This window comes from Oncorhynchus mykiss, chromosome 9, assembly GCF_013265735.2.
Source record: "Oncorhynchus mykiss isolate Arlee chromosome 9, USDA_OmykA_1.1, whole genome shotgun sequence".
Taxonomy (NCBI): domain Eukaryota; kingdom Metazoa; phylum Chordata; class Actinopteri; order Salmoniformes; family Salmonidae; genus Oncorhynchus; species Oncorhynchus mykiss.
This window is the reverse complement of record NC_048573.1, coordinates 45,641,335-45,656,470: the sequence shown is the minus strand read 5'-3', so window position 1 is coordinate 45,656,470 and position 15,136 is coordinate 45,641,335. Positions and strand designations below refer to the sequence as shown.

At 41.9% G+C, this 15,136-nt stretch overlaps 1 protein-coding gene across 1 annotated transcript; it reads left to right on the top strand.

The window, feature by feature from the left end:
* Window positions 1-1,909: 1,909 nt before the first annotated feature.
* On the top strand, window positions 1,910-14,883 carry lrif1 (ligand dependent nuclear receptor interacting factor 1). Its single transcript, XM_036986947.1, has 4 exons — window positions 1,910-2,690; window positions 10,354-12,178; window positions 12,785-13,048; window positions 13,235-14,883. The coding sequence occupies exons 1-4, from the start codon at window positions 2,623-2,625 to the stop codon at window positions 14,735-14,737; spliced, it is 3,660 nt and encodes a 1,219-aa protein (XP_036842842.1). The 5' UTR covers window positions 1,910-2,622; the 3' UTR covers window positions 14,738-14,883.
* Window positions 14,884-15,136: the final 253 nt, after the last annotated feature.

Below are 15,136 nucleotides of genomic sequence, written 5' to 3'. Positions count from 1 at the left end.
ATCATGTTTTAGAAGGATCAGATGGTGACAGGGGTCCCAGCAGGGTCAGACAGCCAGGGAAGACCAGTCTATGGAGCTCAGGTGAATTTTGCAGTATATTAGCAATATCAGTGAATGATACAATGTTCCATCTAATTCCGATGGTGTCCACAAGAGGACAGCAGTGTATGTGCAAAGTTTCAGACTGATAATTTGAAGTACGAGCGAGCTACATGACATTTAGTGTGAAGTCACCCAGGTACATTTGGGAAAATTGTGAAGGAGACATTTACATTGCATTTTTCTGCAAGAATATAGTCAAATCTGTATACTTGGACTTTGATTGAGCTTTCTCTGTATTGGTAGCCATATTGTAAGTTCAACATTTTCAAAACACCCAGTTTTCATAACTTCATAACTTCCACGTTCTTGCAATTTTTGTTCAGAAGGAAAAGGCTTGCTGTCGCACAAGGTTAGCAGCAAAATTGTGCGACAGATAGGGTGGTTCCACATACACCCGTAAAGACCAGCTCATTGGCTATCTAGCTAACTTTGTTTGACCCCGATTGGTGCATATTTTACAAAGTTACAGTCAATCAAGTGAAGACCACCCGTGTCATCGGCGCGCCATGAAGGCATCGTTCTCTGCCCACATTTGGTGTCCTATAGGATTTACTACACTCCTAATGATATAGTGAGAAGTCTGGTTATGTTCTAGAATCTCTGAGGAATAAATACGAATGTAATTTGACTGGTTGAAACAACGTTTAGAGTTAGATTTTCACAGATTCCTTTCTTTGCAAATTGAACGAGTGGAAATACAAAATCGATCATGCATGCTATATGGACCTTTTTAGGATATAAAAAAAAATGACACTTCATATTATCTCTGGGACCCTTGGGATGATAAATCAGAGCAAGATTTCAGAATTTAAGTACACATTTCACATTTCGAGATGAATTTATCAAACCTATCGCGGTGAAAAATGTGATTTGTTGTTAGGAGCTCTCCTCAAACAATAGCATGGCATTTTTTCTCAGTAATAGCTACTGTAAATTGGACAGTGCAGTTATATTAACAAGAATTTAAGCTTTCAGTCGATATAAGACACTTATATGATATGTCCCGACATTTGTTGTTTCTCTAAAATCTGCGATCGTGACACACGACGCTGCAACTGCCCCGTTGACGGGACACCTATCCCTAAATTAGCATATTTAATATTGATCTCTTACCCAGTTTGATGACTGTGGCCATTTTTGCTTACTTTTTGTTCTAAATAGAGGAAATGAGCTTTAAATACCCCGAAAACTTCTGGGGGAGGACCCTGACCTGATTATTCCCCACCCACTTCGAAAATAAAGGTGGCGCCCCTGACTTCATCTAAACTGCAGTACGGAAAGTGCCTTCTGAGCACAGTGGAAAGCATGCTTCCAGATCAGAACCCTTTCCCCATGACTAGAACACAAGGCTAAAACGTTTTGGCTCATTTCAATAAAATGTTTGGTTTATTAAAGGGCTAGTGTTTCAATATATTTAAGGAATATTGTTCTGCTGCATGTCACATAAATTGAATAAAAATCGGCCACCTCTTTGAATTTGGGGAATTTACCCCAGAAAATTCAAAGATCCCACAGAATTAATGCCCCCGAAATACAGAAAATGGGTTAATCGATTCAGCCATTCAGACATCCTATAGCCTAATAAAATAACGATATATGTTCCTAACACACTGCTAGTGCTACCCTGTAGGCTATTTGCTTCCTGCAAGCAATGAAAACCCAGCCCTGCAAGCTTATAGGGGAGGGGGAGGGGTACAATTAAATAACTGAACATAACATGAGCAGTTGCTTCTGCAACGCTTCTAAAAACGGCCCGAAGATGTCTCCAAATCACACCGGAAATTGTATATTGTCCCCGGAAGTTATGTTTTATTATTGTAGCCGTCTCAAGTGGGGATTCAAGATCGTCGATGTTTTATGAACGTTGTTTTGATCTGTTCTGTTCGCCCTCTGGTTTGAATGGAGATGAGAGAAATATACTGCTGTATTGATTTCTACAGTTTGATACAAATACTGGTCTCAATTGACTCTTGCAAACAGCCTTTTATACGCGGAATTCTGATGCTGTTGATGAACTTGAATTATTCCACTTCTTGAATGTGCACCCTGGTAACGTTTCACGGAAGTGTAACGCAAAAAAAAGGATATCTACGGAAATTGATTGACGATAGCTATATGTTATTTAGTCAGTTGGATAACGTTAGTTTTGGAAAGTGACATTCTTTTCCAGGAGAAAGTACATCACTGGTAGGCACTAATGTAAGTTAGATGAGTTAGCTATTTAGACAGTCATTTATACAAAAGCAACGTAACGAGCGTTACCCTGGCCTGAGCTGTTCAATCACTGAGACCGACAGCTCTAAGCTAGCTAGCTAACGTTAGATGGCGCAGCCGTCAACAAACGACGTTACCAGACATTAGATCGCCTACGACGTTACTATATTTTTCTGTTAGGCATGCATGTAACTTGATATAAACTACAAGAAGGGGTTCCCGCTGCTTTTTGGCGCTTCACACTGCCGACGTTGTCTGGTTCGATAGACTAGTTAGCTAGCTACCTAGCTAGCTACCTTGGATAGCATGAGTAACTTGAATATCTCATACAGTAATCAAGGCAAAACGATGGCATCCCAAGGCGCGTGTCGCAGGTAAGAATAACCAGTTAATCTGTATCAAAACATGTAATTTGAGGATTGGTCTCAATCTTTTTTGAAATGGGTGAATTCAATTGAATTTAAGAAAGGATTACATTGGAATTTAAGGAAGTAGCCTAGCCCTGCCTAAACGATTCAAATGCAATACATTTCATTTAAGGGACAATCTGACAGCTACATCAATTTTTGGATGTATAAATTAATATGTACCCAATGATTCTTGAATATAACTTGTATAATTTAAATACCTCATGAGTTTAGTTAAACTATCCCATCAGAACCCAAAATATAACCTTGTTTTACTCCAAAGTAAATGTAACACACGAATAAAGCCTCAAAACATGGTTAAAACTAGAATGTTAATATCATGGCCAGTCTTTGTATCCATAACTCTATGAATTTGAGTGGTTTGTTATTGTTTCAACTGCTGATTGCTGCGTTAAAATTAGACAGATTTTAAAACAATGAGATTAGGTTTAGCTATTGTTAAGGATCCGCCCCTTTTTTCTAAATGTCTGTAGCTCAGGCCCTGAACCAAGGATATGCATATTCTTGGTACCATTTGAAAGGAAACACCTTGAAGTTTGTGGGAATGTGAAAGGAATGTAGGAGAATAACACAATAGATCTGGTAAAATATAATACAAGGAAAAAAACAACTTTTTTTAAATTTAATTTGTACATCTTTGAAATGTAAGAGAGGCCATAATGTATTATTCCAGCCCAAGTGCAATATACATTTTGGCCACTAGATGGCAGCAATGTATGTGTAGTTTTAGACTGATCCAATGAACCATTGCATTTGTTTAAAATGTATCAAGGCTGCCCAAATATGCCTAATTTGTTTATTTATAACTTATGTTCAAATTGTTCACTCTCCTCAAACAATAGCATGGGATTCTTTCACTGTAGTAGATACTGTAAATTGGACAGTGCAGTTAGATTACCAAAAATTTAAGCTTTCTGACAAAATCAGGTATGTCTATGTCTTTGTACATTTTCTTGTTACTTAAAACCTCATGCTAATCGCATTAGCCTACGTTAGCTCAATCGTCCCGTGCAGGGGCCACCGATCTCGAAGTTTTAAAGATCCAGTCTTGTGCAATCAAAATAAACAAATGTACAGTCTGGAATTTGGGAAGCTGTTTGATGTTCATTTAAGTTCTTGATATTAAGCCATTGATTCTGGAAGACTAACCTCTATCCCTCTTTTTTTAAAATCATAACCCAAAATATACAAGGTTTTATTACTCCATTGTTTACAAACAGCAAGAATGAAAACAATATACAGTTTCAACATATGGTTAAAACGTGGCCTATCTCTTGGATGTAATGGACTGCCAGTCCTTGGCATTTAGAACACTTTCTATGAGAGAGGGATTCCCCAACCTCATCCCTCGGCTGTAGCCTATACCAAAAACAGTTTGTGGGGGTGCGGTAGCTTTATTCCACAGTGCCCAATTTATATTTGGCTTTACTGGACAACTTAATGAAATAATACATTGGCAATTTATTATTTATTGGCTACCATAATTTTTTCTATAGGATTAGGGCAACATACTGTAATCAATGTTCCACGAGGGTTTGCCTACATCAGGAGTTTGAACTACACTGAAAGTAGACTGAACTGAAGCTACTCCCCAACAATGAAAGGAAATATTAGGCTATGCAAGGCTATCCATCACATTGCACACATGCATTGAGCTATAACAGAGACTATAACAATGGACTACTGCTCTATAACAATATTGCTCTTCTACTACTGATTGAAGCAATGAGTTTATAAAATCAATTGTCATGCTACAAATTCAAGTTGTAAATATAGCTGCGAGTAGCAACGAAGGCTCCTAGACACAACTGTTTTATTTTATTTGAATACCACACACACACTTGATTCAGGGAACATTTTACTGGAAGTGTTCAAATTTTAGCACAATAGCAAAGATGTTTGCAACAGTGCCGCCATGTGAATTTATTCTGATATCATTAATACTAGCTACAAACCTTCCTTAGTGCACGCATAACAATTCAAATTAATCTGTTCAGTAAATTTACTGGTGAAGGTTTTATAGCGCCATCAACTGGTTTGGAGTAGCTATGTTTGACGTTGCCACTATTCCTTCACAAATGTGGTCGGGAATAATAGCAGGGCATAAAATGAACACCTGCCAAATGTGAGTAGATTTAGATATTGGTGGGTAAGATTGTCTATTTCACCTGCCATGTTGGCAGGTGGTCAATTTTCAGGGCTTTACAGTGTGAGCATTACATTTGCAAATAAATAGTCAAACGTCAAGTATGAGTTAGGAGTGTGAGTTAGGGTTAGAAAAATGCTGCAGTAGATGTTTAAGGTATTTCTGCTATTTTGTTTCATAGCTGCTAATCGCACAAAGAAATAGGAAACCTATATCCCACCTCGCAAAGTAACACTGCCTGGCAAGACATAACTTTATGACAATCTGGGCTTGAGATTAGAGTTCGACCGATTATGATTTTTCATCGCCGATACCAATACTGATTATTGGAGGACCAAAGGGGCCGATACCGATCAATGGGACAATTTTTTAAAATTTTTTATTTGTAATAATGACAATAACAACAATACTGAATGAACACTTATTTTAACTTAATATAATACATAAATAAAATCAATTTAGCCTCAAGTAAATAACGAAACATGTTCAATTTGGTTTAAATAATGCAAAAACAAAGTGTTGGAGAAGAAAGTAAAAGTGCAATATGTGCAATGTAAGAAAGCTAACGTTTCAGTTCCTTGCTCAGAACATGAGAACATATGAAAGCTGGTGATTCCTTTCAACATGAGTCTTCAATATTCCCAGGTAAGAAGTTTTAGGTTGTAGTTATTATAGGAATTATAGGACTATTTCCCTCTATACCATTTGTATTTCATTAACCTTTGACTATTGGATGTTCTTATAGGCACTTTAGTATTGCCAGTGTAACAATATAGCTTCCGTCCCTCTCCTCGCTCAAACCAGGAACATAACGACAACAGCCACCCTCGAAGCAGCGTTACCCATGCAGAGCAAGGGAAACAACCACCCCAAGGCTCAGAGCAAGTGACGTTTGAAACGCTATTAGCGCGCGCTAACTAGCCAGCCATTTCACTTCGATTACACCAGCCTCATCTCCGGAGTTGATAAGCTTGAAGTCATAAACAGCGCAATGCACAACGAAGAGCTGCTGGTAAAACGCACTAATGTGCTGTTTGAATGAATGCTTACGCGCCTGCTTCTGCCTACCACCGCTCAGTCAGATACCTAGATGCTTGTATGCTCAGTCAGATTACACGCAACGCAGGACACGCTAGATAATATCTAGTAATATCAGCAACCATGTGTAGTTAACTAGTGGTTATGATAAGTTTAATGCTAGCTAGCAACTTACCTTGGCTTACTGCATTCGCGTAACAGGCAGTCAGTCTCCTTGTGGAGTGCAACGGTCGTTATTGCGTTGGACAAGTTACCTTTAAGGTTGCAAGATTGAATCCCCCGAGCTGACAAGGTGAAAATCTGTCTTCTGCCCCTGAACGAGGCAGTTAACCCAACATTCCTAGGCCGTGATTGAAAATAAGAATGTGTTCTTAACTGACTTGCCTAGTTAAAAATATTAAATAAAGGTGTAAAAAAAATAATAATTATCTGCAAAATTGGTGTCCAAAAACAGATTTCCGATTGTTATGAAAACTTGAAATCAGCCCTAATTAATCGGCCATTCCGATTAATCGGTCGTCCTCTACTTGAGATATTGAGTGTTTTTCAACAGAACATTGTACAAGTGGCAGCAACATGCTGAATTGTGAGTACAACGAACATTTGAATATTAAAACGATATGCAACAGCTGTAGACAATAGAACATGGAAATTAAAAAAAATGTTTCATCGTCAACCGTTGAGGCGAACCATGGCTGGGATGGCACTAAAACGGAAACGCTCAGTGCTGCAATGATTCAGTTCCAGTTTAGTTGAGGAGTTGGTCTCAACTAAACTGTGGTGGTAGGGATTGGATTTTAGATAAGCTCTTGCGATGGATCTTTAGAGACTTTCCCTGCATTTGTGGAGTGATGGTAGGTCCAGATTGGTGCATGCATCTGAGTAGGAGGTGTAGTCTGTGCCCATGACGATGCATACTGCTCTTCTCTGGACCCTCTCGATGGTGTCAGACTTTTGGTTAGCCCTGCATGCCACACTGGGGCAGCATATTCCACCGCTTGTCGAACTTAGGTGGTGAATACCATTACCAGGTCCTTCTTAGGGATGTGGAAGTGTTTAAGGCGTCGGAAGAGGAACAGATGTCGGCTGGCCTTTTCACCGATGTGCTCTACCTGTGTTGTCATTCTTAGATCGCCTTGAATGAAGATTCCTAGGATCTTGATAACCTCTACCTTCTAGAGTTCTGTGTTGTTGATTGACAGGTGGTATTGTGGGTGGTGACTTAGTGAAGTGCGCATGGAGCATGTGTCTCCCCACTGACCACTTCTCCAGGTCAGCCAGGTCTTCTTGGGTGGTGCAAGTGGATTTTGGTGTTCTTGTTTCTAATAAATTAAGGTAATCCACAAATGTCCATTGCTTGACTGCTGATTTCCTGGCTGCACTAATGTATGCTGTAACATTCAGTGGACCAAGCAGAGTTCCTTGAGGTAGGCCAAGAGATTACTGACAGACAGCATACAATGATACCTCACCACCTGGTGTCTATTGGAGAGGAAGTTGCATATCCATCTGGCGAGCGATTGTCGAAGCCCGAGCTCTAACATCCTGGTGGTGGTGAGGTTGTGGCAGACACGGCTAAAGGCTTTGCCAAAGTCAGTGGTCACCAGGGAGCAGGTGGAACTATGCTTATCCTCAGACTTGAAGAGCTCTGTTGGTTAGACCCACCAGACAGTGTGCTGTTGATCAGCCTTGCAGACATCTGTACTGCTGGGTGTCTATCTGGGGTAGGATGTTGGTCAGAGCACATTCTGTGATAAAGCTCTCAGCTACTTTGCTTGGTGATGTAGTGAGATGTATTTCACTGATGGAGGGTGGTTTGGTTTTAGGAATGGGGACCACTATAGCTTCTTTTCAGGTATGATGCCTTCTTGTAGAGAGAGGTAAGAATGTCAGCCAGTGTTCTGCTCAGTTCATATGCAAACTCCTTTATTAGTCTGCCTGGGATTTCATCTGGATTTTAAAATAAGTTTTATTCTGAAACGGTATGGAGCACTTTCGTTCCAGGTTCTGTTCCTTGAAAAAACCCGTATTTTTCTGGTTTTTGGTTCTGTTCCCTGAATCGGTTACAATCCCTGCTTTTGATAGTGCTTTCTTAATTGAATTTTCTGTACCATGTCTATTGTCAGGTTGCCTCAGTTTGGGAGAGGTTGGCTAAATCTTTGATGTTCGTATGCCACTGGGCAGGATCTTGCTTTTCCAGTAAAAAAATGTCCCTTGCACCTTATTCCTTAATTCCTTCCATAGGGTTGTGATTTGGTTATGGAATGCTCTCTGGCGGTCTCTGACCATTGCCTTTATCTCTGGGGTTATCCATGGCTTATCACGGAAATGGAGCCAAACAGATTTTGTTGGGAAGTGATCCTCTATTTTTCATTGTAGAGAAGCATACATGGCAGCGAACTTCTCTTTTGGCATCTGACTTTGAGGTGGTGGGTCTTAGTGGTGGGAGGTGATCCACTGCCCAAATGAACACGTGCTTGAGTCTCGCAGTGGCCTGAATACCTTTCTGACAGTATGATTTTTGGACCTCTTCAGTTTAAATAGTATTGTAACAACACTGTGGTCACTTGTGGGTCAGAAATAGCAGGTTCAGAGTAGACGGATGATAGGTGGATGATCATCAGTTCAATAATATTTTGCCCCCTTATGGTTTTATGGATCTGCTCAAGATTGTGGCCTCTACACAGCTTGTCCATGCTCACTTGATTAAAGTCACCACCAATGATAACTTCAATAGCATGGTGTTTTACTCGCAGGGAGTCAACAGGCTACCAGTTGGGCAATGAGTTGTTCAGCATAGTGTGAGTCAGGTGGAGAGTACACTGCACATACTGCAACACTTGTGAAGACCTGGGCAGTCTGTATGGTCTTGTATGAATTAGGCTTTAGCGAAATACTGTATACCGGGGTATTCTTAAATATAGACTATGATTTTCAATACCGTCCCTGGGCCCCCTAAAGCTCTAAGCCCCTCGTGTCGCAGGGGCTTTTGTGTTGCATGAAACCTCGCTGCTTATAACTTAAGTTAACCATCTAAGATGTGCCAAATAAATTATATGTCTCAGGGCTCCAGTATTTGAGATAGCAGTCTATTCTTGCAATTAGTTTATGTTCGCTTGCACTTGTTAGCATTTAGCTAGAGACCGCTATGGGAATTTGATAGTAATTTGTTGGGACCCTAATTCCCCCAAAATAATAAATATTGATTTATTATTTTTACGTTTGAAAAGAAATAGCGTTGGTATGGTACAGGAACATTATGAACATCTGGATACTGCCCACCCCCAGTATGAATCCTTATGCACTAACTCAGATGGCACTGAAGATGCAATGAAAGGGATGCTGTTGTTTACATAATAGCCACTCCAACCCCCCCCCCCCCCCCCCCGGGCCTCCCGGGTGGCACAGTGGTTAAGGGCGCCAGCTGTGCCATTAGAGACCCTGGGTTCGCGCCCAGGCTCTGTCGGAACTGGCCGCGACCGGGAGGTCCGTTGGGCGACGCACAATTGGCCTAGCGTCATCCGGGTTAGGGAGGGCTTGGTCGGTAGGGATGTCCTTGTCTCATCGCACACCAGCGACTCCTGTCGCGGGCCGGGCGCAGTGCGCGCTAACCAAGGTGTGGATGGGTAGCCAGGCAAGCCAATGGGGCCAATATCCATATGGTTCCATGGTTGCCATGGTTGCCATGGCACCATATGGATATTGGCCCCATTCGCTTGCCTGGCTACCCATCCACATCGCCCCGGCCAACTGACGTTTCTTCTCCACGATTATTCTGGATTTGCCTCTTCCACTTATGATTTCTAGAATGAGAACACATTCTGATTGGTCCCAGAAACCGATGGGTTGGGCCAGAGCTGGCGTACATGATGATTCTTTGATACTCTGGATCGTCTCTAACAAATCTAACCAATCGCTAATGAACACCCCTCACACAAATTATTTCAAAGATGGCAGTTTCAGACTAAATGTATGTAAGAATCTATAGAGCAGCGGAATTACATTCAGGATGTGTCTTCAGGCAAGCTTCCAGCCACCACTATAAATAATAATAATTCGCTTTTCAAAGATCCAAAGATGCTTTCAAGGGTATTAAAGAAACACAAGAATCAAAAACCTATACAAAAACGTCAGACTAAAGACAAAGGAAAAATATAAAACAAATAAGTAGGAAGTGAGATTCAACAAAAGGAAAGTGTGTGATGTGTCAATGCATGATTAAGCCAGCAGCTGTTCTATACAAGCAAATCTAACTGCATTGATTTGATCTCAATTAAGAGGTGGCCTGTATTGTTCGTTTATTGTATCGAACACAAAGGCCTATTTTTTTATAGGGACAGATGATCAAAACGCTCAAGAAATTGATTTTAATTGCCTGAACTGTCTTGCTGTGAAATGCTTATGTATTACATTTTTCCTTTTCAGTGGGACAGGTGTCTTTTACCAAGCGATGCCAGCTGTGGGAACTGATGGGAGAAATGTTATGAAACTGATCCCTGTTCAAAAAGTAAACGGACAGTTTGTTCGATCACCAACAAGCACTATGAAGGACATCTCTGAACCTCAACGAGATCTTACCTTGGACGTGCCATCAATTTCGAAGATTAACATGTCTACTCTGGGACCCACAGCTAAAGGACAATCAGTGAATAAAAGGTCATTTTACATGAGTACCTCTCAAAATCCAACCAATCTGACAGGAATATATAAATCAGTGAGCATCCAGACTCCTATAGTAACAACAAAAGTAGCCCAAAGTGCGTTATCCTTGACATCACCTGAGCTAACACTTTTGAATAAGGATCAGTTGCCAGTCACTGTGAAATCTCCAGCGCTTCCAAATGGACAATACCTTCAAATTCCTCCTAATGCTCAAGTGAAAACCCTTCCAGCATCCGCACTCCCCCCAGCCATAAAGAGGCAGATATTTACTTCATCAACGAGCTGTGCCTCAAATTCGAATTTGCCAATGGTTCTTTATGTGTCCCCTGTCCAAACCATGAAACCGGGTGGTACTCCATTATGTCCAACATTTCAGAAGGCACCCCTCTCCCTCAGCCGACTTCCAAGGCCACCTGGCCAGACACATTCTAAATGCTCATCATCAGGCTCGACACCGTGTTCTACTACTGCTAAGGATGGCAAAAGACCGGTCACTCCTATTAAGTGGGTGATTGAGGAGGCAGATGGCTCACCTGCTCAATGCCTCGTTCCTGTGAATTCCTCTTCTATGACCTCAGATATTTTGAAAACTCTGGCAGAGATGGAAAAAGCCACCAAACCCTGTGAAAACACAGCAAAAAAGTGTTCACCTTCCCAAGAGAGTCAGACAAGAATTGGCCAAGAGAAGGACAATGCCTTAGTGATGTACAATGGGAAGGTGTATTTTGTTGCCAAGAAAACCCCTGAGCTTTGTAACCGACCATCAAAGCCCTTGGAGGCCAGTAGGAACATGGGTGACTCCACCACACAGGCAGCAGAAAGTGTTGGATTCAATCAGAGAATCAGCTTACCGCCCTCCCTACCCTTAAGCTCCTCACTTGGATCACAATTTTCAAATAAAACCAGACCAGATCCTAAACACATTGTTATACCAGATGACATCATTGACCTCTGTGACGATGATCCCCAAGATGACCTTACATATCAGGCAATATCAACAAGGGACGTAACAAGGCAACCTTTCAGACAGTCTGAAGTCGATGAGGACGAAGACTCCAATGTAATATTTGTCTCATACCTTCCACCCAAAGCAGTGTCTAAAGTAGCTGAAGAAGACAAGGAAATGGCTCATATGCTGAATGACTTGGAAGCTGAACAAGAAGTGTTATGCAGTCAAGATCATTTGAATGGCCAGATAGTGGATAATCAGAACAAAGTATCTGGCCTGTCAATAGAAAAGTGTCAGAGCATTGCCACTGCCCAAGACATGGCAGGCTGTCAAGGTAGTGCAACAGGCCAAGAGTTGAACTCCCGCCAGCATAACATCACTGGTCAGTATAGGAAAATTCTTCAAAGATTTCATGGCCGTGCAACTGGAATCCGAATAGAGAACATTCAGGGCAATGCCACTAGCAAGGAAATGGGAAGCAGTCATCCCAGTGCCTCAACCCAAGATATGGGGAATGTCCAGGATGATGCCACTGACCAGGGAATTGGAAACAGCCAGCACCATCCTGCTACGCAAGAAATGGACAACATTACTGGAAGTACCTCTCTCCAAACAGAAATGGAGACTCACAAAGAAAAGGTAAGACAACCCACTACTCAGATTACTACATGATCGGTAGGATAGCTACACTGAACAAAAATATAAACGCAACATGTAAAGTGTTGGTCCCATGTTTCCCAGAAATGTTCCATGTGCACAAAAAGTACACACATTTGTTTACATCTCTGTTAGTGAACATTTCTCATTTGTCAAAATTATCCATCCACCTCACAGGTGTGGAATAGCAAGAAGCTGATTAAACAGCATGATCATTACACAGGTGCACCTTGCGCTGGGGACAGTAAAAGGCCACTCTAAAATGTGCAGTTTTGACACAACACAATGCCACAGATGTCTCAAGTATTTAGGGAGCAAGGAGTATTTCTGTTTGCAATAAAGCCCTTTTGTGGGCAAAAACGCATTCTGATTTGCTGGGCCTGGCTCCCCCAGTGGGTGGACCTCTGCACAGTCATGTGAAATCCATAGATTAGGGCCTAATACATTTATTTCAATTGACTGATTTCCATAGTACTGAGTTACAGTGTATATATCTTTGAAATTGTTGCACGTTGCATTTATATTTTTGTTCAGTATAATAAAGTAAACTCACCAAGGCTTTTAATCTTGATCATTCCCCAATTTTAGAGCTCATCAGATCCCATCCCTGAGCAGCGGACTTCTGTGTTGGACATGGAATCCTTGGAAAGGTGTGATCGCCTGCTGAAACAGATGTTTGGGATCACATCTGATGTGAAAATATGTTTGGAGAGGATTGACGCTAAACCCAAGGCTATCCCTAAGGCGTTTCCTCGGATTGGGACCACAAACAAACGTACCATAGAGGCTATTCGCAAATTGTTACAGGGATCAAACATTTTGATAAAAAAGAGGGAACACAAGGAAGCAGAGGTAACTGATGATTTTCTACTTATCTAAAGCTTACTAATGCATGAGGTACTGTTGGTCTACCATAGCCTAATAGATTGTCACGATTGAATTTCGAGACAAAATGTATATTGTTGTACCATTAATTTGAACAGCATTTTCAAGATGTATTTCCCCACTCTATAAATTAAGCACCTTGTTGTTTCACAGGTCTCTGCAACTAGGAAGGATGGTAGTTGCCCAATAGATGCTAAAAGACAGAAAATAGAAAAAGTTAAAAATGTATCTGAAAGTTCAGAAAACACCAGTCCAACTCCTCAGCTGGAAAAGCAGCCCCTCACCAATCCAACTCCTCAGCTGGAAAAGCAGCCCCTCACCATTCCAACTCCTCAGCTGGAAAAGCAGCCCCTCACCATTCCAACTCCTCAGCTGGAAAAGCAGCCCCTCACCAGTCCAACTCCTCAGCTGGAAAAGCAGCCCCTCACCAGTCCAACTCCTCAGCTGGAAAAGCAGCCCCTCACCAGTCCAACTCCTCAGCTGGAAAAGCAGCCCCTCACCAGTCCAACTCAGCTGAAAAAGCAGCCCCTCACCAGTCCAACTCCTCAGCTGGAAAAGCAGCCCCTCACCAGTCCAACTCCTCAGCTGGAAAAGCAGCCCCTCACCAGTCCAACTCCTCAGCTGGAAAAGCAGCCCCTCACCAGTCCAAGTCCTCAGTTGAAAATGCAGCCCCTCGCCAGTCCAAGTCCTCAGTTGAAAATGCAGACCCTCGCCAGTCCAAGTCCTCAGTTGAAAATGCAGCCCCTCGCCAGTCCAAGTCCTCAGTTGAAAATGCAGCCCCTCGCCAGTCCAAGTCCTCAGTTGAAAATGCAGCCCCTCGCCAGTCCAAGTCCTCAGTTGAAAATGCAGCCCCTCGCCAGTCCAAGTCCTCAGTTGAAAATGCAGCCCCTCGCCAGTCCAAGTCCTCAGTTGAAAATGCAGCCCCTCGCCAGTCCAAGTCCTCAGTTGAAAATGCAGCCCCTCACCAGTCCAAGTCCTCAGCTAGACATCTTATCTGATGCTGAATATATATTTGGCTATGAGGAACCGACTGTCAATTATCTAATTTCCACCGCAGTTGAAACAGGGGTCCCTTCCAAACCTCTGCCAGAAATCAATCCAGTACATATTTCAAAAAGAAGCTCAAACTCACCCGTTCCATCTGTCCACCCACAAACAAACGCTGAAGCTATGGATTGCGCTCCTGGGCCCTTCTGTGGCACAGCAAGCAACATAAAGCCGAACTCTAGAAGAAGAAGGGGAAAAGGAAAAAGATGCACAGCGTGTCCGTGTGGGGTGACTGGAACACTAGTACAAGAGAAAGCAATGAGCTCATCATCCACTTCACAAGAGGAGCCTAGTTCATCTAAACCACCAAACACCAGGTCCTCAGGGAGCAGTACCTTCGCAATTGCAAAATCAGCTAAACGAAAGGGTAGAAAGTCCACAAAGGCTCAAATGGAAGATAAAGAGCTAACATCTGTGGAGATCCAATGTCCTTCGACTGTGAGTGAGCAGGGAAGTAGTACGGCTGGAGAGATCCCAACCAGTTATCTCTGCTCTACAGCACTCATGGACCCTGAAGAAATCAAGCGTCATGAGAGAATCAAACGACTGAAAGAACTCTTGAAGGAGAAGGAGGCTGCTCTTGCAATGATTAGAAAGAACATGGGCTGAGTTGGACTGAATTGCTTTCCAAATTCCAATGTGTTGCATTGCATAACTTCAGCCTTGTAGAACTCTTATTTGAATTGTCATATTTACAGTTAATTCAGAAAGTATTATTCTAAAGTCGATTAAATAAATAAAAATCCTCATCAATCTACACACAGTACCCAATAATGACAAAGCGATAACAGGTTTTTAGAAATGTTTACAAATGTAGAAAAATGAAAAGTATTTAGACTCTTTGCTATGAGACTCGAAATTGAGTTCAGATGCATCCTGTTTCCATTGATCGTCCTTGAGATATTTCTACAACTTGATTGGAGTTCACCTGTGGTAAATTCAATTGATTGGACATGATTTGGAAAGGCACACACCTGTCTATAAGGTCCCACAGTTGTCAGTGCATGT